The sequence below is a fragment of the Theropithecus gelada genome, chromosome 8 (assembly GCF_003255815.1).
Source record: "Theropithecus gelada isolate Dixy chromosome 8, Tgel_1.0, whole genome shotgun sequence".
NCBI classification, from domain to species: Eukaryota; Metazoa; Chordata; class Mammalia; order Primates; family Cercopithecidae; genus Theropithecus; species Theropithecus gelada.
The window spans coordinates 142,593,623-142,620,472 of NC_037676.1; the positions used below are offsets into that span (position 1 = coordinate 142,593,623).

The 26,850-nt window shown below is 43.0% G+C and overlaps 1 protein-coding gene across 1 annotated transcript in view; it reads right to left on the reverse strand.

The window, feature by feature from the left end:
- The window catches only part of TRAPPC9 (trafficking protein particle complex 9), a 714,313-nt gene that overhangs the window by 640,795 nt on the left and 46,668 nt on the right, over window positions 1-26,850 (reverse strand). The window contains exons 6-7 of the mRNA XM_025393926.1: window positions 20,064-20,185; window positions 10,967-11,092 (exon numbers count right to left, since the gene is read on the reverse strand). Coding sequence (XP_025249711.1) covers window positions 10,967-11,092; window positions 20,064-20,185 — 248 coding nt within the window. The remainder of the gene's footprint in view (window positions 1-10,966; window positions 11,093-20,063; window positions 20,186-26,850) is intronic.

Genomic DNA, 26,850 nt, shown 5'->3' on the forward strand with positions numbered 1-26,850 from the left:
GGGGCCAGGCGCGGTAGCTCACGCCTGTAATCCCAGCACTTTGGGAGGCCGAGGCGGACAGATCACGAGGTCAGGAGATTGAGACCATCCTGGTTAACACGGTGAAACCCCGTCTCTACTAAAAACACAAAAAATTAGCTGGGCGTGGTGGCGGGCGCCTGTAGTCCCAGCTACTTGGGAGGCTGAGGCAAGAGAATAGTGTGAACCCAGGAGGCAGAGCTTGCAGTGAGCCGAGATCACGCCACTGCACTCCAGCCGGGTGACAGGGCGAGACTCTGTCTCAAAAAAAAAAAAAAGAAAAGAAAAGAAAGGGATGAAGCCAAAAAATGAGAAGACAATCTATAAGCTTAATAAAACCCATATCCTATGGATGAAATTACTGATTCCTAGAACACCTAATCTAAACATGACAGTAACATAAGATGCCTTTCTTACTAGGAAATGGCCAAGATAAAAAATAATCAATTAAAACAAAAAAATTAAATTCTAAGTTTTGCCTGCCAACTAAATCTGTCTCCTTCCTGGAAAAAAGGAAGATTTGCTGGTTCTTTATTGTAGGTATCTCATGTTCATGGATTGGAAGACCATATTGTTAAGATGGCAAAATACCTCAAATTGATCCACAGACTCAATGCAACCTCTATCAAAATCCCAGCTGGCTTCTTTGGAGAAATTGACAAGCTTATGCCAAAATTCACATAGAAGTACAAGGGACCCAGAATAGCCAGAACAATCTTCAAAAAGAACGAAGTTGGAGGAGACACACTTCCCAACTTCAAAACTTACTACAAAGCTGTAATAACCAAGATAGTGTGGTACTGGCATAAGTACCACATAAGATCAATGGAATAGAATTAAGAGTCCAGAAAAAAAAAAAATTACAATCAACTAATTTTCCACAAGAGCGCCAATGGGGAAAGAATTGTCTTTACAACAAATGCTGCTGGGACAACTGGATATTCATATACAAATGAATAAAGTTAGCCCAGGAGTGGTGGCTCACGCGTGTAATCCCAGCACTTTGGGAGGCCGGGTGGATGGATTGTCTGAGGTCGGGAGTTCAAGATCAGCCCGGCCAACCCAGTGAAACCCCATCTCTACTAAACATAGAAAAAAAGTAGCCGGGTGTGGTGGCGGGCGCCTGTAATCCCAGCTACTCAGGAGGCTGAGGCAGGAGAATCACTTGAACCCGGGAGGCGGGGGCTGCAGTGAGCCAAGATCGCACCATTGCACTCCAGCCTGGGTGACAAAGAGAGACTTCGTCTCAAAAAAAAAAAAAAAAGAATGAAAAGAATAAAGTTGGACCCTCTAACTCACATGATGAACAAAAATTAACTCAAAATGGGTCACAGACCTAAATGTAAAAACTAACCCTAAAAAGTTCCCAGAAGAAAACAATAAATCTTCATTATCTTGGGTTAGCAATTTTTTTAAATATGTAACACCAAAGACACGTGATGAAAAAATAAATAAATTAGACTTCACCAAAATTAGAAACTTTTGTGCTGCCAAGGACACCATCAAGAAAGTGAAATGGGGAGAGCATGGTAGTTCATGCCTGAAATCCTAGCAATCTGGGAGGCCGAGGCAGATGGATCACTTGAGGCCAGGAGTTCAAGACCAGCCTGGCCAACATGATAAAACCCTGTCTTACTAAAAATACAAAAATGAGCTGTGTGTGGTGGTGTATGCCTGTAAACCCAGCTACTTGGGAGGCTGAGGCAGGGGAATTGCTTGAACCCGGGAGGCGGAGGTTGCAGTGAGCCGAGATTATGCCACTGCACTCCAGACTGGGCAACACAGCAAGACTCTGTCTCAAAAAAAAAAAAAAAAACTTGACAAAGTTTGAATGGATATACATGTGGCCAGTAGGCACACGGGAAAAATGCTCAACAGCATCAGCCATCAGGGAAATGTGAATCAAAACCAAAATGAGACATCACTTCATGCCCACTAGAATGGCTCTCATCAAAAGATGGACAATAACAAGTGTTGATGAGGATATGGAGAAACTAGAACCTTCAGACATTGCTGGTAGAAATGTAAAATGGCACAGCTGCTTTGGAAAAGTTTGACATTTCTTCAAAAAGTTAAACCCAGCAATTTCACTCCGAAGTATATACCCAAGAGAACTGAAAATACGTGTTCCCACAAACACTTGTACATTCCCACAAAATACATGAGTGTTCATTGCAGCATTATTCTTAATAGCCAATGAGTGGGAACAACCTAATGTCCATCAACCGACGCATGGATAAATAAAACATTCATCTCCACACAGCGGATACTACGTGACCACAGAAGGAATGAAGGACTGATACGTGCTACAACACAGATGAGCCATGAAAACATGACGCTAAGTGAGTAATCTAGACACAGAAGGACAAACATTGCTCTTGTCGCCCAGGCTGGAGTGCAATGGCACGATCTTGGCTCACTGCAACCTGGCCTCCCAGGTTCAAGCGATTATCCTGCCTCAGCCTCCCAAGTAGCTGGGATTACAGGCATGCGCTACCATGCCCGGTTAATTCTATATTTTTAGTAGAGACGGGGTTTCTACATGTTGGTCAGGCTGGTCTCAAACTCCTAACCTCAGGTGATCTGTCCGCCTCGGCCTCCCAAAGTGCTGGTATTACAGGCATGAGCCACCGCGCCTGGCTAACACTGCCCTTTTAGGTGAAGGGCATGTAAGTGTTCACTGGACTACTCCTGCAGCTTTTCTGAAGGTTTGAAGTCTTTCCAAGTAAAAATAAAGTATATTATACATTACAAATATAAAATAATAAAAGCAATCCCTTATGGGGGGGTTTTACGGATTAAATGCAGACACGGGTGTGCACACCCACCAATAGGTCACTGCTGTCACGGCTGCTCAGGCAAGTGGTGCTGACGCTGGTGAGTGCCACAGGATGGAGCATGAGTCATAGCTAACTCCACTTCATGCATCCGACAAACATTAATAAGTGCCTGGTCTATGACAAGTATTTTGCTTCGCACAGTGGCTAAAAAAATTAATAAGATACAGTCCCCACTCTAGAATCTGCATGCATTACCAAACTTTCCTATTAAAAATGTATCACTTTAATATTCAGCTCAGCTCTAAGGTAACCCCTAAGGTAAAGAGCTTAGAATTTCTAAAAGCAGTGAGTGTCTGTAATACACTCTGTTTATGCATTTATTTACATTCTGCCTCATTCTAAAAAAGGATCTAAAATCAATTTTTTAAACACATACAATTTAACAACAATAACCAAAAAAAAAAAAAAAAGATAAAAATCAGTCTAAAGAGAAAATGAGAATTCTAGTTAAAGGAAACCAGCGGAAGGTTAAATCACAAAAAATGTCTGCCATGAAGTAGGTGTAATTATTAAGGGTAAGCTAGAGACTCAGCTCTAAGGCTCCTAACAGCTAAAGCAAAAAAATTAAGATGAAGGCCGGGCGTGGTGGCTCATGCCTGTAATGCCAGCACTTTGGGAGGCCAAGTCAAGTGAATCATTTGAGGTTAGGGGTTCAAGACCAGCCTTCATCATGGCCAACATGATGAAACCCCGTTTGTATTAAAAATACAAAAATCAGCCAGGCAGTAGTGGTGGGTGCCAGTAACCCCAGCTACCTGTGAGGCTGAGGTAGGAGAATTGCTTGAGCCTGGGAGGCAGAAGTTGCGGTGAGAGGAGATCCGGCCACTGCACTCCAGTCTGGGGAAGAAAGTGAGACCCTGTCTCTAAATAAATAAATGAAAAGGGATAAATATCAACGCCCATGAAGTAAGTATTTGCACCAACTACAGGCATGTCCCCATGCGGGAAGCTGTGAAGCACCATTCTCATCCTGGAGCACCATTCTCAATGCCTTCCTGGGTTAAACAGAACAACCCACAGCACAGATATGGGACTCATTCTCCAGGCTCTGGCTTTTCCTTTATTTTAGTCCTCTCCCTCTTTCACCACTTTCTGGGCTTCGAATGGAGATCTGAAACTCCAACCTAACGACTGGGTCAAAAATTCCCACCGCTTTGCAGGCAGCTGCCATCCACAGCCCAGCAGGGCATCAGAGGCCCACCTGGCTTGCTCCTATCTCTGCAGCTTTGACTGCTCACTCAAGAGAGATTTCCTTACATGCCTCTTTCTCTCTTCTAAAGACAAGGTGCTATACACCAGACTCTTGTTCATTCAGAAATGTCTCAGTTCCCTCTCTCTCCTTTCCCATCTCTAATAAGGAACTTGACTTTCCTCCTTCCCCATCCAACAGCTTCTTTGTGAGAACTATGAATTCCTCACAAGCCATCTCTGAAAGCCACGCACCCTGCTGGCTAGACTGAACTGTTTCAGTCATAGCTAAGCTGCATTCCTACTACTTTCCCCCTTCTAGCTTAAAAAGCCTTTCCTAAATCTCCCCGTGCCTCTGATTTTCAGCTTAAATTGACATAAAGTTCTGAGGTTGCAATTATTATGTGCATAGCTAGCGGGCTTTTCCTGGGTTTCCTTAGCAACAGCTTCATTAAGGAACTGCATCAAAAATTTTAAAGAGGCTATTCTTACATCTGAACAGAGTAGCCTGCATAAAATTTGAATGGCTTTGAAGAGAAAATTAACCAGGAACAAAGAGGTGGCAGGTCTTAGTCAGCAGTATCATAAGCCAAAATGTTTTCAAATGGCTCAAAATCATTCCTGAATATTTGGTTTGTGGGAGGCAAAGGGTGTTAGATTCAGTGTGCATTAATCCTAGAGTATGTTCTCTAATCTGGTAAAGTCAGATTATTTTCTAGTTTTTCAAACAATTCCTTACTACCACTTTCTCTTACTGTCACTTGCCATTTTTGACTAATTAAGAATTAAGAAAGTGACCCAGGCGCGGTGGCTCACGCCTGTAATCCCAGCGCTCTGGGAGGCTGAGGCAGGTGGATCACCTGAGGTTGGGAGTTCAAGACCAGCCTGACCAACATGGAAAAACCCCGTCTCTACTAAAAATACAAAATTAGCCAGGTGTGGTGGCGCATGCCTGTAATCCCAGCTACTCGGGAGGCTGAGGCAGGAGAATCACTTGAACCCAGGAGGCGGAGGTTGCGGTGAGCCGAGATTTTGCCGTTGCACTCCAGCCTGGGCAACAACAGCGAAACTCTGTCTCAAAAAAAAAAAAAAAAAGAATTAAGGAAGTGAGTCAGGCATGGTGGCTCACGCCTGTAATCCCAGCACTTTGACAGGCTGAGGCGGGCGGATTTAGGTCAGGAGTTTGAGACCAGCCTGGCCAACATGGTGAAACTCCATCTCTACCAAAAATACAAAAATTAGCTCGTGTGATGAGGGCACTTGTAATCCCAGCTACTTGGGAGGCTGAGGGAGAAGAATCGCCTGAACCCAAGAGGCAGAGGTTGCAGTGAGCCAAGATCGCACCACTGCACTCCAGCCTGGGCTAAAAGAGCGAAACTCTGTCTTAAAAAAGAAAAGAATTAAGAATTAAGAAAGTGAATTTCAACCATTTGGGTAGTTTGGGGGAAACTACCTGATGTGGTACATAGAGCCTGGATTTTAGAACCCAAATGGTTTAAATACCAATGGTGGTATCTACAAGACAATCCTGGATACACGGCAAATTCCTCTCAATTTCTCAACCTTAAAATGGAGCATAATAAACTACTTTGCAAAGTTGTTGTGATGATTATGGCCAATATCTGAAAAGAATCTAGTGAAACGCATGCAACAAGCTGGCTGCTTAATCACTCGTATTATCAATGAGTTTCAGCTTATCCAATAATGGAGAGGCTCTGCTTTTTCATCCTTTTTGTGTGCCAACAGAGCTTATTTTACAGGATTAATACTGCAAGAGCAGGCCTGACTAGAAAATTCCCCAGGTCTACAAGGCAGAGCATGTTCTTTTCCTTGGATCAAATTTACAATTATCTATGTTTATGTTTATCTGCTCAGTACCCATTTCCCCCTCTAGACCTGAAGCTCAGTCAGTGCGAGACCACTGAACACTCAAGGCTAGCAGATGACTGACATAGCGCCGAGTGCCTGGCCTTTAGTGTGGAACATGTGAGTGAGGGCAGGAAAGAGAGAACCAGCACGCCTCCCAGAGGCCCTTCCCCTCTGAAATTATGGGCTGGCTTTGGACAAGTTGTACAACCTTTCCTTAGCCTGAGATTTCTCCTCTACAACCAAGAATAACTGTACTGGAAACACAGAATTATAAGGATTAAAGAAAATACCCAAATTCACAAGCCTGTAAACTGTCTGTTAATGGGTCCTCAACAAACAGGAGCTGCCTGCATCCCTTTGATACAACCAGCGAGGCGTGAGGCAGACATGTTTGCTGAATGCTTTCTAAAAGCCAAGCACACTGCTTAGCCCTTTATATGCATTATTCTATCATTTACAACTTATAGCAACTCTAGAAAGAAGGGCATATCATCATGCCTATTTCATTTTATTTATTTATTTTTTTTTTTATGTAGTTTTGCTCTTGTCACTCAGGCTGGAGTGCAGTGGTGCCATCTCAGCTCACTGCAACCTCCACCTCCTGGGTTTAAGTGATTCGCCTGCCTCAGCCTCCCGAGTAGCTGGGATTACAGGTGTCCAACACCACACCCAGCTATCATTCCCATTTTATAGACTTGGAAACAGGCTAATGAGGTTACATAACTATTCCAGGTCGCACAGTGAGGAAATGGCAACTTCAACCTAAATCTGGGGGGCCAAAGTCCACGCTTCTTCCACCTCACCTCTACCTCACTATTTGCCTGTAAAATCCACATGTCCAACCCATAAATGTATAGGTAGACAGTTATTAAATGAGGTGTTTGCTGCCATTTGTGAATTATCTTAGAGAGATAATTATCATAAGCCACTCACCTAAACAACTAAAGAAAAGACAGGTCAATCCATATCCCTGCACACAAAGAGAAGGAACTCAGCAGTGAATTCCGTAAAACGAAAAAAATCCTTTCCAATGCCACTAAATCCAGATGTATTATTTATCAGTTTTTATATTTGCACAGGGATTCTTAAAGCAGAAGGAACCTGCAATAATTATATCTCGGTTCCTTTCAAAATTTCCATATTAGCCAAAGTCATTTCCAGGAATAGATACAACTCATCAATTCTACAATGGAACATACTTGATGAAGAACCAAAAGCTTGTTCTATTTCAGAAAAACTACAGACCCTTCTTCTGTATTGTTCTTATAAAATCCCACCAGAACTCATTATCTTGCTGCCTGCTCATCTGGCAAACAAACATGGAGATGAGTCAACTCAAGCCAAGCCTCGTGCTGGGGAAAACTCACAGGGCCAGGGAACCACATCTGCACTGTCCCCACCCGCCTAGCACGGGAGAGCGCTGTTCCCCTTCCCGCGTATCTTTGCTGACCTCTAGTGGTCCACAGGAAGAAAGAGCAAACAGCAAAAGGACAGGCTGCTCCAAAGAACAAAATGTCCTCACATTTTAAGTGAAAACATTTTATTTTATGAAATGTGTGTTTCTATACCCACCAGTGAAAACGGATTCCCAGCAAGCCCAATTTAGCAGCATTAACTTGCAAAGGCAACTCCAGTTGTTAAGGGCAAGTCAGTCTCAAAGCCCTGCCCCCGGCTCCCAACCACATTGTCTGCAATTCCACTGCTTCAGGCCTTCGGAGGGTCCGTGTAAAAGCACGGTCCACCCTCCACTGTCACAAATACATGTCTCTTTACACCCTCCAATCTGATCATAACACTTGCCCATGGCAGAGTCACTTTATGGGGCAGGCACCAAGACAGTACCGGGCAGGAGGTGTCAAAGCCAGTCCTTCCAGCGACCACATGAGCTTGTTATCCTGTCATGTTGCAGACCATAACATTAAGAGGCAGAGACACCGAGTGACTGTGCTCAAGGTTACGCAGCTAACAGGTGGCAACGCAAGGGTGTGAACCTGAGCCCATCTGACAGCTCGACTCCACTGCAACTCCCAGCTTGGATTCCTCCAGGGATTCTCTCTTGCCCACCTGATAACTTTTATGCAAGACCTACAACAGGAACTGACCGCAGCCTGCGTCAGGGCCTCTCTTCTCCACATTGTCCCTCACAAACAAAACTGCTCTGACCCCCAAGTGACTTCTGTGCTCAGAGCTCACACCCAGCCACATGTTTACACCCAGTCTCTCTGCTCAGAGGCTCCTCAGCGAGCACCTCCTCCAGGAAGCCCTCCACCCTCAGCACTTAGAGCATCAAGCTCTGGAGCAGGGACCACATCCTCATTGGCCCTGCAAATCTGTGGCCCGGCACAGTGCTGAACCCCTCCGAGGTCCCCTGAAAAGCGCGTCAAATGAGAGGTATGATCCAGATGTTGGTTCATTTGCCCGGAATCACCGGGGAGAATACCTCCCCTTGGGCGCCCAGGTAACTGAAGCTTCCAGTTTGAAATGTCAGGTTCCCGCTTCTGCCCATCTTTACCAGAAACTTCAGTATAAACTGAAAGATATGGACCTCTTCCTAATGCTCTCCTGATGACACACTGCACCAATAGTGGCGCTGTTTCCCTTACACAATGTGGCCTACAGCTTTGAGGGACTGTGTTGTCGTTTGTTTTTTACTTGGTTTACGGGCTTTACTCTGTTCTGGTCTCTCCCTTTAGTGTGATGCTGACACTTGCCACTTTGGCTTATCGGCCTCCCTGCCAATGTCTAATCTAGGAAATTAGCCAAGATGAGGGGTCCGAGGGGCAGTAAATACACTTTACAGAAGAGGGAACTGAGGCACACAGAGGTTAAACATCTTGCCAAGGCAAGTGAAGCTGGAATGACGACCCCAGTAGTCTGTACCCAGTCTGTGTGCTCAACTCTCATGCTAAACGCCTCTCTTTTTATAGACTTTGGCTATAAACATTATAAAGTACCAAAATATGGACCAACTCTGAGATGGTGGTGAACTGTTATTTTGTTTCTACTTAGGTTATTTGCTTTTCATTGAAAAAAATTAAGAATCTCTGTAGTCAGTATGGCAACATTTCAACATTTTAAATCTGGATGATAGAGGCATGAGTGTCTTATATATTAGTCACACATTTTGTGTGTCCAAAAGAGAAACTGATTTGAAAGTCTCTCTCCTCTCTCCTCCACCCCCTGCCCTCTCGCCTGAGCCCCCAGACCCACACCTCTCTCGTTATGTGCAAAGCTGAACCTCTCCTCTTTCCCTGCACCACTGCCTTGCAGCTTGCCCTCCTCGGAGCCCAGCCTGACCATCAGGCACCTAATGGAGGAATACTCCATTCCACCCGACCCACAGCCGGCCACTGACCCTTTCCACGTAGACCCCCAAGCACGTTTCCAGTGGGCTGGCCTTCCCGCCAACAGCCCCAGTCCTTTGGGGAAGCTGTCAGCACTGCTCGCCTGGGCTCCCCAAGGGCCTCTGCAATGGGCCCCCTCCCTCTCTCTCCCTCCACTCCATACAAATCTGGTTGCATCAGTCCCTGATGTTAGGACCTTGCTTTTTTTTTTCTTTTTCCTTTTTTTTTTTTTTTTTTTTTTTTTTGAGACAGAGTCTGGCTCTGTCGCCCAGGCTGGAGTGCAGTGGTGTGATCTCGGCTCACTGCAAGCTCCACCTCCTGGGTTCCCGCCATTCTCCTGCCTCAGCCTCCCAAGGAGCTGGGACTACAGGCACCCGCCACCACGCCTGGCTAATCTGTTGTCTTTTTAGTAGAGACAGGGCTTCACCGTGTTAGCCAGGATGGTCTCAATCTCCTGACCTCCTGATCCATCCGCCTCCGCCTCCCCAAGTGCTGGGATTACAGGCGTGAGCCGCCACGCCCGGTCAAGACCTTGCTTTGAAAACCTGCCACTCTTAGAAGCAGCCCTAGATGCTTCACCTGGCCAAGAAAGTCCTCCCGCTCGTACTCTGTCCTCCCTACCCCTCTCTCTTCCTCTCCCTCCCTCCCTCTTCCCCTCCCTCTCTATCTCCCCCTCTTTCTACCCCCACCGCCATCTCTGACTTTATTTGGTCTCTCCCAGTGATGTGTTCTGTTTCAGGGCATCACTCACGCTGAGCCATTTTCTTCCTGAATGACCTTCTCCCATCCCCTCTTTACTTGGCTATCTTCTATTCATCCTTCAAGGCCCAGTTCCAGTCTCACTGACTTAGAGACAGTCCCTGGCCCCCACACCCTCCACCTCCATTAAACTAAGTTAAATTCTTTTGCCACTTGCTCCCTTGGCACCTGTACCTCCAATTTTTTTCCACTTACCCACTGTTCGATGTCTGCCTTTCCCACAAAACTGTCAGATGGATGAGGACAGGACCCGCCTGCCTCACCTCTTTCCCCCACCCTTGGCACAACACCCTCTTCACTAAGTATCTGCTGAATTACAGTGACCTATGTTCTCATACTCGTCTTGTATCCTTAAGCAAACTGTTTGACTTGGTCTCAGTTTCCCTATCTATAAAGATCCAAGTTCAACTAACTAAATATCTAAAATCCTTCTAAGACTATCAATGTTAGGATTTAGCATCATCAATCCACACCAAAAGATTTTGATGATTGTTTTATTAAAAATCCATTCAGATTCAGATGTAAGTATTATTTGCTAGGTTACCACTGTGTCAAAGGAGCTATATAAGTGCTTTCATCAACTGCCTGTTTTATAAACCCAACACCCCAAACAGGGTTACAAATGGCAAGTACTTCATGAGTGACAATATCAAGACAAGAGGCGTGAAGTTTGTTGAAGGTTGCCAAGCTGGTAAAACAGTTATTTCTCCAAACAAACAAACAAAAAAATGCAAAGAACAGAAAGTTCTAAATTTTGAAAGTTAAATACCACAATGAAAGAAGTAGAAGTAAAATATACAAATAACCACGTTAATTAGAAATCAAGTTAAGATTCAACATTTTTTATCATGGCATGCTGAACCTCGGCAAAACAAAAGAAGCTGAATTCATAGTTAATTCCACGAGAACTAGATTAACTCTTCCACTTATAGGTAGACATACACTCACCTGTCGAAGGTTAATGTAAACTGCATTCTGAAGAAATTCTGACGCTTCCATGCTCCGTTTCTGAATTGCAAGGACACGTACGGCCTTGATGCATGCTTCCAACTCAATCACTCCCGCATTCTTATACTGCAGAGTGTAAAGAAAGTGCCTCAGTCAAAAAAGAGTTCAGATGTTTCTGTCACATTCTAAAGGGTGTGCTGCTGGAACTCAATAACTACAACAGCACTTCCCCCAGCACAGGGCTCCAGATACCCCTCCTGATATGTAGCGGCAGCTCATCTTGAATTGTACTCCCGTAATTCCCACATGCTGTACGAGGGAGCTGCTGGGAGATAATTGAATCATGGGGGTGATTTCCCCCATACTGTTCTTGTGGTAGTGAATAAGTCTCATGAGATCTGACGGTTTTCTCAGGGGTTTCTGCTTTTGCATCTTCCTCATTCTCTCTTTGCCTGCCGTCATCCATGTAAGACCTGACTTGCTCCTCCTTGCCTTCTGCCATGATTTTGAGGCTTCCCCAGCCACACAGAACTGTAAGTCCAGTTAAACTTCTTTCTTTTGTAAATTGCCCAGTCTCAGGTATGTCTTTATCAGCAGCACGAAAACAGACTAATAGAGTAAACTGGTACCAAGAGTGAAGTATTGCTGAAAAAATACCTGAAAATGTGGAAGCCACTTTGGAACTGGGTAACAGACAGAAGTTGGAACAGTTTGGAGGGCTCAGAAGACAGGAAGATGTGGGAAAGTTTGGATCTTCCTAGAGACTTGTTGAATGACTTTGACCAAAATGCTGATAATGATATGGACAATGAAATGAACCATGATATGGACAACGGAAGAGGGCTGAGGTGGTCTCAGATGGAGATGAGGAACTTGTTGGGAACTGGAGCAAAGGTGACTCTTGTTACGTTTTAGCAAAGAAACTGGTGGCATTTTGCCCCTGCCCTGGAGATTTGTGGAATTTTGAACTTGAAAGAGATGATTTGGGTATCTAGTGGAAGAAATTTCTAAGCAGCAAAGCATTCAAGAGGTACCTTGGGTGCTGTTAAAAGCATTCAAGGTTTTTTTTGTTTTTGTTTTGTTTTGTTTTATTTTTTGAGACAGAGTCTCGCTCTGTCGCCCAGGCTGGAGTGCAGTGGCATGATCTTGGTTCACTGCAAGCTCCACCTCCCAGGTTCACGCCAGTCTCCTGTCTCAGCCTCCGGAGTAGCTGGGCCTACAGGCACCCACCACCACACCTGGCTAATTTTTGTATTTTTGATAGAGACAGGGTTTCAATGTGTTAGCCAGGATGATCTCGATCTCCTGACCTCATGATCTGCCTGCTTTGCCCTCCCAATGTGCTGGGATTACAGGCATGAGCCACCACGCCTAGCCAAAAGCATTCAGTTTTAAAAGGGAAACAGAGAATAAAAGTTTAAAAAATTTGCAGCCTGGCAATGCAATAGAAAAGAAAATCCCATTTTTTCAGGAGAAATTCAAGCCAGCTGCAGTAATTTGCATAAGTAACAAGCAGCCAAATGTTAATCCCCAAGACAATGGGGAAAATGTCAGAGGTCTTCACAGCAGTCCCTCCCTTCACAGGCCTGGAGACCTAGGAGGAAAAAGTGGTTTCATGGGCCAGGCCCAGGATCACCATGCTGTGTGCTCCTAGGGACTTGGTGCCTGTGTCTCAGTCACTCCAGCCAAGGCTGAAAGGAGCCAACGTACAGCTTGGGCCATGGCTTCAGAGGGTGCAAGCCCCAAGCCTTGGCAGCTTCCATGTGGTGTTGAGCCTATGGGTGCACAGAAGTCAATAACTGAGGTTTGGGAAGTTTCCGCCTAGATTTCAGGAGACGTATGGAAACAACTGGATGCCCAGGCAGAAGTTTGCTTCAGGGGTGGGGCTCTCACAGAGAACCTCTGCTAGGGCAGTGCAGAAGGGAAATATGAGATCAGAGCCCCACACAGAATCCCTACTGGGGCACTGCCTAGTGCAGCTGTGAGAAGAGGGTCACTGTCCTGCAGACCCCAGAATGGCAGATCCACTGACAGCTTGCACCGTGTGCTTGGAACAGCCACAGACACTCAATGCCACCCCTTGAAGGCAGCCGGGACAGAGGCTGTACCCTGCAAAGCCACAGGGGCAGGGTTGCCCAAGACTATGGGAACCCACCTCTTGCATCAGGATGACCTGGATGCAAGACATGGAATCAAAGGAGATCATTTTTGAGCTTTGAGATTTGACTGCCCCTCTGGGTTTCAGACTTGCACGGGCCCTGTAACCCCTTTGTTTTGCCAATTTCTCCCATTTGGAATGGTTGTATTTACCCAGTGTGTGTACCCCCATTGTATCTAGGAAATAAACAGCCTGCTTTTGATTTTATAGGCTCATAGGCAGAGGGGACTTGCTTTGTCTCAGATGAGACTTTGAAGTGTGGACTTCTGAGTCACTGCTGAAATGAGTCAAAACTTTGGGGAACCGCCTGGAAGGCATGATTGGTTTTGAAATGAGATTTGGAGGGGCCAGGGGTGGAATGATATGGTCTGACTCTGTGTCCCCACCCAAATCTCATCTTAAATTGTACTCCCACAATTCCCACATGTTGTGGGAGGGACCCAGTGGGAGATAAGTGAATCATGGAGGTGATTTCCCCCATACTGTTCTTGTGGTACCAGATAAGTCTCATGAGATCTGTGTTTTTATCAGGAGTTTCTGCTTTGCAGTCCTCTCCTCATTTTCTCTTTGCCTGCTGCCATCCATCTAAGACAGGACTTACTCCTCCTTGCCTTCCACCATGATTGTGAGGCCTGCCCAGACACAGGGAACTGTGAGTCCAATTAAACCTCTTTCTTTTGTAAATTGCCAGTCTCCAGTATGTCTTAATCAGCAGCATGAAAATGGACTAATACACCTCCCCACCAAGGCCAGAGAATTTGTTTGTGAGAAAATCTATCCTTTATGGAAGCAAAAGCGATTAGTGGGGCTGAGCAAGTCTATGAATGCCACATAAATGTGTATGCATTCATTAAAATAATATGACCACAGTAACTTGCTATTTTGCAAAATTTCAAAATATTATCAATGGATACTTTGCTATTCATTTCTGCTTATCATCTCTTGTAGTACTCTAAAACATTTTTAGAAACTCTCACACCTGCAGCTTTAATGCAGTTGTTGTAAATTCATTTTACTTAGTTGCAAAAAATCTGGCTCCCTGTGTGTTCAATGCTTTCTGATTTTGTCTCAGAGTTGCTTGTTCCTACTTCTCAGTTCCTATTATGGTTCCTGAGATGAAGAACAAATGAGGGCGTTTGGAACAGAAAAGGCTTTGTGGAATTTCATTCAACTACGTAATAAACTGGGGAGTATCTCTGAAGCTTCATCCCCAATTCTCCTAGCTTCAAGCCAGGAGAGCCACTCCCGGCCCCTCTTACACACCATATGGCTCCAGACCCAGGAGCAGGGAAAGGAGGAAGGATTCAGGTTCCAGAACTCTTCCAAAAAAGAAGAGTTCAGATGGATGGGTCTGCTTCCTTCCCTCCGATGCCCTTCCCCTCCCAAGCCTCCACAGCAAAATCCTCCATGCTAGCTGTTCTGCTTTTTCTTTTCTACTCCAAACCTTCTTTATTTTTGTTATTTTTTTTTCCTAGTTATCCCAGCTGGAGTGATTTTCAACTGATGTTGCGTAATTTAATTTAACGTTAAAGAAAGGTTTATAGCCGGGCGCGGTGGCTCACGCCTGTAATCCCAGCACTTTGGGAGGCCGAGGCGGGCGGATCACAAGGTCAGGAGATTGAGACCACGGTGAAACCCCGTCTCTACTAAAAATACAAAAAATTAGCCGGGCGCGGTAGTGGGCGCCTATAGTCCCAGCTACTCAGGAGGCTGAGGCAGGAGAATGGCGTGAACCCGGGAGGCGAAGCTCGCAGTGAGCCGAGATCGCGCCACTGTATTCCAGCCTGGGGGACACAGCGAGACTCCATCTCAAAAAAAAAAAAAAAAAAAAAGAAAGGTTTATAGAGGTTGTCCATGTATACTAGTACCTGAAGACAGACAGAAGTTGGGAGGAATAACACACTAATATTCTTTCGCTGAAGAATTAGGACATGGGAAAACCAATGCATGTAATCGACAAGCTTTGCTGAGACCCACAAGAGGCCTGGTGTGGCATCACTGCTCATAAACATGCAGTCTATTTACCAACCATGAAGAAGCAAAGGCACAACTGGTTATCTTTCTCACTAAAATCACGTATAAGGTGGGACAAGCAGTTTTATAATTACTATGCCAGAAAGGGTAGGCTTTATTCCTCCCCTTTTCCACACACATAACGTACATGTAGTCTGTGTTATATTAAATATTAGTTATCACAGACGATCAGAAAAAGAAGCTATTTATACTTACTTAAATACCAACACTGAAGTCAGAAATCTATCAGTTGTATATACTGTTTCATGACACAAGAAAAAACTAACATAGGGACTTGATTCTATGGAAATGCCATTTTTCCTTCAAAACTCTTAAAACATTTTCCATTGACGTGAGAATAAAAGTCATCACAAATTTTTCCCACATATTTTTGGTTAAATTTACATTTGTTTTTTTTTTTTTTGAGACGGAGTCTCACTCTGTCGCCCAGGCTGGAGTGCAGTGGTGTGATCTCGGCTCACTGCAAGATCCACCTCCCGGGTTTACGCCATTCTCCTGCCTCAGCCTCCCGAGTAGCTGGGACCACAGGCGCCCGCCACCTCGCCCGGCTAGTTTTTTTTTTTTGTATTTTTTAGTAGAGACGGGGTTTCACCATGTTAGCCAGGATGGTCTCAATCTCCTGACCTCGTGATCCGCCCGTCTCGGCCTCCCAAAGTGCTGGGATTACAGGCTTAAGCCACCGCGCCCAGCCAAATTTACATATTTTAATGTATATTACAAAGAGATTTAAAAAGAAATCATGAAAAAAAAATTTTTTTTGAGACAGGGTCTTGCTCTGTTGCCCAGGCTGGAATGAGTGGCGTGGTCACGGCTCACTGTAGCCTCAATCTCCCAGGCTCAGGTGATCCTCCCACCTCAGCCTTACTGGTAACTGAGACAACAGGTGTGTACCACCACACCCGGCTAATTTTTTTGTATATTTTGTAAAGGCGGGGTTTTACCACGTTGCCCAGGCTGGTCTGGAACTCCTGAGCTCAAGTGATCCTCCCACCTCAACCTCCCAAAGCCTGGAATTCCAGGCGTGAGCCACTGCACTCAACCCCTTTTTTTTTTTTAATTCTTTCCTCCCATCCAAATTTTCATGGCCAGTATGATTATTATTCCTCAAAAATTCTAAAATAATTTGTTCAAGTTAAAAAAAGACAGAGTTTTGATGGGGCTTTCGCTATGTTTTATTCTGGGAGGTTATGTGTAGTGGCTTAGGCCTGTAATCCCCGTGTCTCAGGAGGCCATGGTGGGAGGACTGCTTGAGGCCAGGAGTTCCAGACCAGCCTGGGCAACATAGAGAGACCCCCATCATTACAAATAAAAAATAAAAAATTAGCCAGGCGCGGTGGCATGCACCTGTAGTTACAGCTACTTGGTCATCTGAGTGAGGCTGAGTGAGGTAGGAGGATGAGGGTGGGAAGATTGGTTGACTGAAGGAGTTTGAGGTTACAGTGAGCTATGATCATATTACTGCACTCCAGACTGGGCAACAGAGCAAGACCCTGTCTCAAAAAAAAAAAAAAAACAAAAACAATGGGTGGGCGCAATGGCTCACGCCTGTAACCCCAGCACTTTGGGAGACCTGAAGCAGTCAGAGTGCTTGAGCCAGAACTTCAAGACAAGCCCAGGCAACATGGTGAAACCCCATCTCAACAAAAAATACAAAAAAAAGTAGCTGGGCGTGGTGTTGCACACCTGTAGTCCCAGCACACAGGGAGGCAGAGGTGGGAGGATCACCTGAACCTGGGAGATCAAGGCTGCAATGAACCGTGATCATGCTACTGCACTCCAGCCTGGGCAACAGAGCAAAACCTGGTCTCAAAAACAAACAAACAAACAAAAAAAAAAACAAAGAAACACTCTTAGATATCAAGTAAACCACTAAAATTAAGATAAAATATGGTGCTGAAGAAAGAAAAGAAAGATTTATAGAAAGGAATGAAAAGTTAATAAACAGACACAAGTATGTGAAAATATTTAGTACAGGTGAGAATTCAAATCAAAAAGAAACAAATATGAATTCAATACATCATGGTGCAACAATGAGGTAATGACCTGGAAAAAATAAATTGTATTCTTATGTCATAATACACACAAAATAAATTATAGATAATCAGATAATTATAGAAATATTTTAAATGCTAATAACAGTGAATACAAATACACGTTTGCATATATTATCTCAGCTTATCTGAACCACAGCTCTATGAGATGATGGGTACTGTTATCATTCCCATTTCAGAGATTAAGAAACCAAGGAAAAGAGTTTTAATCTGTTGTTAAGAAAGTATTTCTAAGCAAGCCAGGTGCAGTGGCCAACATCTGTAATCCCAGCACTTTGGGAGGCCAAGGTGAGCAGATCATTTGAGATCAGGAGCTCAAGACCAGCCTGGCCCACATGGTGAAACTCCATGTCTACTAAATATATAAAAAATTAGCCAGGCATGGTGGCTCGCACCTGTAGTCCCAGCTACTCATGAGGTTGAGGCAGGAGAAATCACTTGAATCCAGGAGGTGGAGGTTGCAGGGAGCCCAGATCATGCTACTACACTCCAGCCTGGGCAACACAGCGAGACACTGTCTCCAAAAAAAAAAAAAAAAGGTATTTCTAAGCATAATACCAAACTCCTGGCCTCAAGGCCGCCTGTCTCAGCCTCCCGAAGTGCTGGAATTAACGGCATGAGCCACTGCACTCAGCTGTATTGGCAAATATTTATTAAAAATAATAGCTGGTATTTGTTTATGGAGGAGTAAATTGTTAATAACCTTTTTGTAGGACAATACAGGAATATGTAACTCTTTAAGAAAAGTATACTTTTTTTTTTTTTTTGAGACGGAATCTCACTCTGTAGCCTAAGCTGGAGTACAGTGGCACAACCTCAGTTCACTGCAACTTCTGCCTCCGGGGCTCAAGTGATTTTTGAGCCTCAGCCTCCCAAGTAGCTGGGACTACAGGTGCACACCACGACATCTGGCTAATTTTTTGTATTTTAGTAGAGACAGGGTTTCACCAGGTTGCCCGGGGTGGTCTCGAACTCCTGAGCTCAGGCAATCTGCCTACATCAGCCTCCCAAAGTGCTGCAATTACTGGTGGCATGAGTCACTGTGCCAGGCCAAAAAAACATATATTCTTTAACTCAAGTCAACTTCTAGGAATTGTTCCCTTAAAAAAAAGGCAGTCCAAAAAGATGTATGTATAGAGGCATTTGTCAGAGAACTGTTTACAATAGGGGGAAGAAAAAACAGAAATAAATAACAATCAGTAACAGGATTGGCAAAATAAATAATTCTACATCTTTTCACTCCCTATTAGAAAAGGAATTTGGAGAGTAACTTGAACATAACCTATGATAAATGTTAATATTATATCCAGGATAGATTTCTATAAAAATTGAACCTAAAGGAATACTGATACAAGAACACAAGAATATAGGGGCAAAAATGTTTGGTAAAGCATTTTTTCTAATTCACAGTGAAAAAGTGAGAAACCCTAAGTATCCATCCACAAGAGAATAATTAAGAAAATTAAGGCAAGCTGTGAAATCTGTAAGAGCAGGCATTTCATCTCTTTGTAGGTGCTGTTTATGAGCATGTCTCACAAAATGTCTTGATGAATACATGACTACATCCACATTTTGGAAAACCTTTCCACACTCTCTGAAAGAAGGAAGCAGGATTTTAGAAAACTTTTCCACACGCTCTGAAAGAGGCAAGCAGGTCTGGAGGTGAGAGTACACCTATGGTCTACGATATACTGCTGAGTGGGTAAAGCAAGCTGCAGGATAACATAGTATGATCCCATTTTTGTAAATAGGATATGTGTGTGTGTGTGAGCATGTGTGTGTACGTGCATGTGTGTGCGTGTGTGAGCATGTGTGTGTACATGTATGTGTGTGCATGTGTGTGAGCATGCATGAGTACATGCATGTGTGTGTGCGTGTGCGTGTGTGTGTCTCATAGGCATAAAGGTAAGGGGGCTATGGACCAAGTTGTTGATAACCAATAAACCAAGTTGTTAGTAAGAGTAGAGAAGGTAGAGGACTTTCATTTTTTATTTGATGCCACTCTTCAGCACAACTTTTCTTTTTCAGTATTTTAGTAAGTACATTTGGAATGCGAAATTGTTTTCAATCCAAACTAAAAAGAAGGGTGTCTCCATAAGATAGAATGCTCTACAGGTCACTGAAAATTATGCCATGGAAGATTTCAATAGCATAGAAAACACAGACTATACCAAATGAAAAAAAATGGGTCACCACACAGTACATAAGTAAAGTATGCTCCATTTCTTATAATATAAATAATATACATTGATAAAAGAACCAGAAAATAGATACAAATTTTTTTTTTTTTTTTTTTTTTGAGACGGAATCTTGCTCTGTCGCCCAGGCTGGAGTGCAGTGGTGCAATCTCAGCTCACTGCAAGCTCCGCCTCCCGGGTTCAAGCCGTTCTCCTGCGTTAGCCTCCCGAGTAGCTGGGACTACAGGCGCCCGCCACCACGCCTGGCTAATTTTTCATATTTTTAGTAGAGACGAGGTTTCACCATGTTAGCCAGGATAGTCTCGATCTCCTGACCTCGTGATCCGCCCACCTCGGCCTCCCAAAGTGCTGGGATTACAGGCGTGAGCCACTGCACCCCGTCGAAAATAGATATAAAATAATAACAATCATTATCTGTGAGTACAGGGGCCATGGTAGCCCTTTTTCTCCCTTTTCCAAATGTATTATACTAAACCTACACTGTTTTGAATCAGAAAAAGAAAACATTTTAGGCATATAGTATTATGCATTAGAGAATAAGACATGAATACTTACAGAAATAATTAAGAGACATTGCAGCATTACACAATGTAAAATGGAAACTTCTGATTAAAACAACACAACTGTGTAAAAAATTCACAAAGCCAGAAAATCACCTTGCTGTAATAGGAAATCGCCTCTTTATACTTGTCAATTATGTCTTCAGGGCTAAGGCAGTTCTTAGCACGTCCGATCTCAGTACTGGTGTCCGGATTGATGCCATTGGTAGTGAGGGCACCTGCAAACCGAGAGGAAGAAAAGAAATAATCTTTTGCTTTTTCAGTATTATTTCTTTGTTAAAGAGGAGCATGAATAAGATAAAACTTAAATATGCCCTACTGAAATTTAAATAATGTGTTTAGTCCTCACGGCTTATATGCTTCCTATAATAGCCTTGCTATCAAAGTATTCTACTAAATGTTAGTTAACTCAAAGTAAGTTTTCCTCCCTTTTGAAATTTTTTATTGAAGAACATAAAATGCATTACATAAAAGTAACATATTTGCAGTAACTAGCTCAATTGTCTTGAAGGCAATGGTGAGGTCAGCATGCATTCTCTCACAGCTTGAAGCTCTTCATGTTAGAAAGGCACCACCCGGCATCCTCAAAGGAGATCAACTACGCAGAAGCATTTTCTGAACCATACAGCATATTAAAAAAAAAGAAAATTATAAATGATAGTATGCTTTCTATTTCTGTCATTTTCTATTTCTGACCAACTCCTATCAATAAGCAGAAGCATCTGATTCCCTAGCCACCAAACCCACATGGGCAAGCATTTTGGAAAAACTTCCATTTAAAGAATATAACCAACTACACAGAGAACTCTGGCAGAAAAAAATACAGATAAAATATTCATTGACTTAACAGAACACTCAAAAAATATTCTCCTAAATCTCAATAGCAGGAAAAGCTGGGCTTCTGTGAAACCACTTGTTTAGCTTACAGAGAGTGAGCATCTCCCACAAATCCTGTTTCCCTTGCGCCGCTGGGAGGCTCAGGGATGAGCTTGCCACCCATCTGTATAACCTCACACAGCCAAAGACGTGCATCTCACACTGGCCTCGTCGCCCGTGCAGCTCACTTCTTACCCTTGTTTTCTAATCTTGGTCCAGTTTTTTCATCTGCTTATTGTTTGTTCTCTAATTCTGTAAGCTGCCTCAAAAGGTTTTTTGGAACAAGACAGAAGAATAAACAGATAAGTGGAGAGATGAATGGACAAATGGACGGAGAACTCTAAGAAAAGGGGAACAAAACATTTCATATGCAAAATCCTCTTCTGATAAGGGAAGAAAGGACTGTAACAGAACTGTGAAGAGGCAGGTGGTTTAGGACTTTGTTTCCTGCTGACTTTGTGAAAATCACAGCAAGAGACAACAGGGGAGGACTATAAATAATAATAGAAAAGGGCATGCTTGGAAAAATATATCTCAAATATGCACTTTTTAAAGAATAGATCCAAATCAGCAAGACCCAGTGACATCAACTGTGGGTAGAGAATTGCGAACTCCAACCCCCAGGCACCAGGCATCCCTTCGAGCAGAGTGCATTCACACGGGTTGTTATAATGCCATCCGGGCAAAAGCGATATTTTTTCACACTCGGCGGAAGCAGCACCTACGTAAGGAACATCCACACGTGTCATCACCTACAGCAACTCTATGAGAGTATTCTTAGTGTACCCCATCTCTGCAGGTGAGGAGACAAGATCCTAGAGAGGTTAAATCTCCTTACTAGTTCTCACAATTACAGAGCTGGTAATCCCAAGTAGGAGGCCATCTTGGGCCTATGTTCTTAACCACAGAAGTGTGGTGCTTTGTGTGCTTTTCATGCTTATAATACATTTGTTTCCAGCATAAGTTAATATTTCATAAGTGACAAGGGGTCTTGATTTATTTCATTAGCTCTAATGAATTATTTTTACATTGTTGAGTTTTACTCTTTTTTTCCCTTGGAGAAATGGTGGTAGCGGTGTAAGAATGAGGTGGGTTTTTCATTCTTCATATGGTATCTCATCTCTTCTCTGAGAAGTAAATGATCAAAGCATAAGAGGGAAATCCCCCCCATGGAGAAGGAACAAGTGTTCCCTCCATCTTTTAAACAAAGGGAATCTCCAGTCATGAGGGCTAATTTGATAAACTGAATTTCTTTTTTCTTTTTCTTTTTTCTTTTTTTTTTTTTGAGACAGAGTCTCTCTCTGTCACCCAAGCTGGAGTGCAGTGGCGCTGGAGTGCAGTGGCATGAAATAAACTAATGGGAGAATTGAAAACCAATAGAGAAAGGTCAACAAAACCAAAAGCTCATTCTTAAAACAACCACAAAATTATGAACTAGCTAAGAAGAGAGGAGAATCAAGTTACTAAAAATCAGGGCTGAAAGAATAGACATTACTGCCAACCTTACAGAAATAAACTGTAAGACAATATTATGAACAATTATACACCAATGAATTATATAATTTAGATGAGATAGGCAAATTCCCAGAAAGACACAAACTACTAAACCCAACTCAAGATCTAGAAAATCTAAATAGACCCATAACAAATAAAGTGATCGAATCAATAATCAAAAAAATCTACCAGAAAAAAAAGCCAAGTACATAATAATAGACAAACAGAGAGCCAAATCATGAGTGAACTCCCATTCACAATTGCTACAAAGAGAATAAAATATCTAGGAATATAACTTACAAGGGATGTGAAGGACCTCTTCAAGAACTATAAACCACTGTTAAAAGAAATAAGAGAGGACACAAACAAATGGAAAAACATCCCATGCTCATGGATAGGAAGAATCAATATCATGAAAATGGCCACACTGCCCAAAGTAATTTATAGATTTGATGCTATCCCCATCAAGCTACCACTGACTTTCTTCACAAAATTAGAAAAAAACTACTTTAAATTTCATATGGAACCAAAAAAGAGCCCATATAGCCAAGACAATCCTAAACAAAAAGGACAAAATTGGAGGCATCACGCTACCTGAATTCAAACTATACTACAAGGCTGTAGTAACCAAAACAGCATGGTACTGGTACCAAAACAGATATATAGACCAATGGAACAGAACAGAGGCTGCAGAAATAATGCCACACATCTATAACCATCTGATTTTTGACAAACCTGACAAAAACAAGCAATGGGGAAAAGATTCCCTATTTAATAAATGATGTTGGGAAAACTGGCTAGCCATATGCAGAAAACTGAAACTGGACCCCTTCCTTACACCTTATACAAAAATTAACTTAAGATAGATTAAAGACTTAAACGTAGGACCTAAAATCATAAAAATCCTAGAAGAAAACCTAGACAATACCATTCAGGACATAGGCACGGGCAAAGACTTCATGACTAAAACACCAAAAGCAGTGGCAACAAAAGTCAAAATTGACCAATGGGATCTAATTAAACTAGAGAGCTTCTACACAGGAAAAGAAACTATCATCAGAGTCAACAGGCAACCTACAGAATGGGAGAAAATTTTTGCAATCTATCTATCTAACAAAGGGCTAATATCCAGAATCTACAAAGAACTTAAACAAATTTACAAGAAAAAAAAAACCATCAAAAAGTGGGCGAAGGATATGAACAGACACTTCTCAACAAAAGACATTTATGTGGCCAACGAACATATGAAAAAAGTTCATCATCACTGGTCATCAGAGAAATGCAAATCAAAACCACAATGAGATACCATCTCACGCCAGTTAGAATGGCGATCAGTAAAAACAACAGATGCTGGAGAGCATGTGGAGAAATAGGAACACTTTTACACTGTTGGTGGGACTGTAAATTAGTTCAACCATTGTGGAAGACAGTGTGGTGATTCCTCAAGGATCTACAACCAGAAATATCATTTGACCCAGCAATCTCATTACTGGGTATATACCCAAAGGATTATAAATCATTCTACTATAAAGACACATGCACACGTATGTTTACTGCAGCACTGTTCACAATAGCAAAGACTTGGAACCAACCCAAATGCCCATCAATGATAGACTGGATTAAGAAAATGGGGCACATAAACACCATGGAATTCTATGCAGACATAAAAAAGGATGAGTTCATGTCCTTTTCAGGGATATAGATGAAGCTGGAAACCATCATTCTCAGCAAACTAACACAGGAACAGAAAACCAAACACCACATGTTCTCACTCATAAGTGGGAGCTGAACGATGAGAATACATGAACACAGGGAGCGGAACATCACACACCGGGGCCTGTTGGGGAATGGGGGGGCTAGGGGAGGGATAGCTTTAGGAGAAATACTTAATGTAGATGACAGATTGATGGATGCAGCAAACCACTATGGCACGTGTATACCTATATGACAAACCTGCACATTCTGCATGTATATCCCAAAACTTAAAGTATAATAAAAATAAAATAAAATAAAGCCAGGTACAGCTGTCTTCAATGGTGAATTCTACCAAATATTTAAGGACAAATTAACACCAATTCTTCATAAACTCTTCCAGAAAACATAAGAGGAAGGAACATTAACCAATTCATTATATGAGGCTAATGTTGCCCTAATACCAAAACCAGAAAAAGACATCAAAAGAAAACTACAGACCCACATTTCTTATGAATATAGACAAAAGGCCAGGTGCAGTGGCTCACACCTGTAATCCCAGCACTTTGGGAGGCCAAGGAGGGTGGACTGACTGAGGTTAGGAGTTCAAGACCAGCCTAGCCAACATAGTAAAACCCCGTCTCTACTAAAAATGCAAAAGTTAGCTGGGCATGGTGGCACATAACTGTAGTCCCAGCTACTCGAGAGGCTGAGGCAGTAGAATCACTTGAACCTGGGAGGCGGAGGTCGCAGTGAGCCGAGATCAGGCAACTGCACTCCAGCCAGGGCAACAGAACGAGGCTTCATCTCAAAAAAAAAAAAAAGGCCGGGCGCAGTGGCTCAAGCCTGTAATCCCAGCACTTTGGGAGGCCGAGACGGGTGGATCACGAGGTCAGGAAATCGAGACCATCCTGGCTAACACGGTGAAACCCCGTCTCTACTAAAAAATACAAAACACTAGCCGGGCGAGGTGGCGGCACCTGTGGTCCCAGCTACTCGGGAGGCTGAGGCAGGAGAATGGCGTAAACCCGGGAGGCGGAGCTTGCAGTGAGCCGAGATCGCGCCACCGCACTCCAGCCTGGGCGACAGAGCGAGACTCCATCTCAAAAAAAAAAGAATATAGATGAAAATATCCTCAATAAAATACTAGCACACTGAATCCAGCATGATATAAAAAAGCTTATACAACAAGATCCAGTGGGATTCAGCTCAGAAATCTAAGGTTAGTTTAATGTCTGAAAATGAGTAGAATAAAGGACAAAACCACATGATCATCTCAATAGACACAAAGAAAGCATTTGATAAATTCCACACCCTTTCGTGATGACACTCAACAAACTAGGCTGGCCAGGCACGGTGGCTCACGCCTGTAATCCCAGCACTTTGGGAGGCTGAGGTGTGCGGATCACGAGGTCAGGAGATCAGGACCATCCTGGCTAACACGGTGAAACCCCGTCTCTACTAAAAATACAATAAATTAGCCAGGCGTGGTGGTGGGCGCCTGTAGTCCCAGCTACTCGGGAGGCTGAGGCAGGAAAATGGCGTAAACCAGAACCCGGGAGGCGGAGCTTGCAGTGAGCCGAGATTGCGCCACTGCACTCCAGCCTGGGTGACAGAGCAAGACTCTGCCTCAAAAAAAAAAAAAAAAAAGAAAGAAAGAAAAACTCTCTCTCTTTTCAGATGACATGATCTTGCCTCTAGAAAACCCTAAAAAAGCCACCAAAAAACTTTTAGAGCTAAGAAACGAGTTCCACAAATTTGAAGGATATAAAACCAATACACACAAAAAAATGTGTTTCCATATACTTGCAATGAACCACATGGAAATGAAATTAAGAAAAGAATTCCGTTTACAATAGCATGAAAAAGAAAATACTTAGGAGTAAATTTAACCCAAAAAAAGTATAAAATGATATTCTGAAAACTCAAAACATTGCTAAAAAAATTAAAGAAGGTAAATGTTGAAAAGACATCCCATGTCCATGGATTAGAAGATTTAATCTTCTTAAAATGTCAATATTCTCCAAACTGATCAACAGTATGGAGACTCTATCAAATCTCTATCAAAATCCCAGCTGGATTCTTTGTAGAAAATGATCATCTGATCCTAAAATTCATATGGAAATTCAAGGGATCCAGAATAACCAAAACTATCTTGAGAAGAAAGTAACAAATTTAGAAGACCTATACTTCCCAATTTCAAAATTTACTACAACTTACCCGGGGTGGGGGAGGTATGAGTAATGTTTTAATTTATTTATTTTCTTTACCTTTATTTTCTAAATTCTTTATAATGAAGATGACTTTTACAATAAGGAAAAAATATGGTTTTGTTTTTACATTTTTTTTCTTTCCAACTTTTGTTTTATGTTCAAGGGGTACATGTGCAGGTTTGTTACATGTATAAGTTATTTTTTAAACATGCACACATACTCCTTGGAAAAAAAATGTATAAAGAGGTAAACAGGCCGGGCGTGGTGGCTCACACCTGTAATCCCAGCACTTTGGGAGGCCAAGGCGGGCATATCACGAGGTCAGGAGATCGAGACCATACTGGCTAACACGGTGAAACCCCATCTCTACTAAAAATACAAAAAACTAGCCGGGCGAGGTGGCGGGCGCCTGTAGTCCCAGCTACGCGGGAGGCTGAGGCAGGAGAATGGCGTGAACCTGGGAGGTGGAGCTTGCAGTGAGCCGAGATCGCGCCACTGTACTCCAGCCTGGGCGACACAGTGAGACTATGTCTCAAAAAAATAAAATAAAAATAAAAGAGGTAAAGAAATATCTAGTGAAAAATAACTTATAAATAAGAGTATATTTA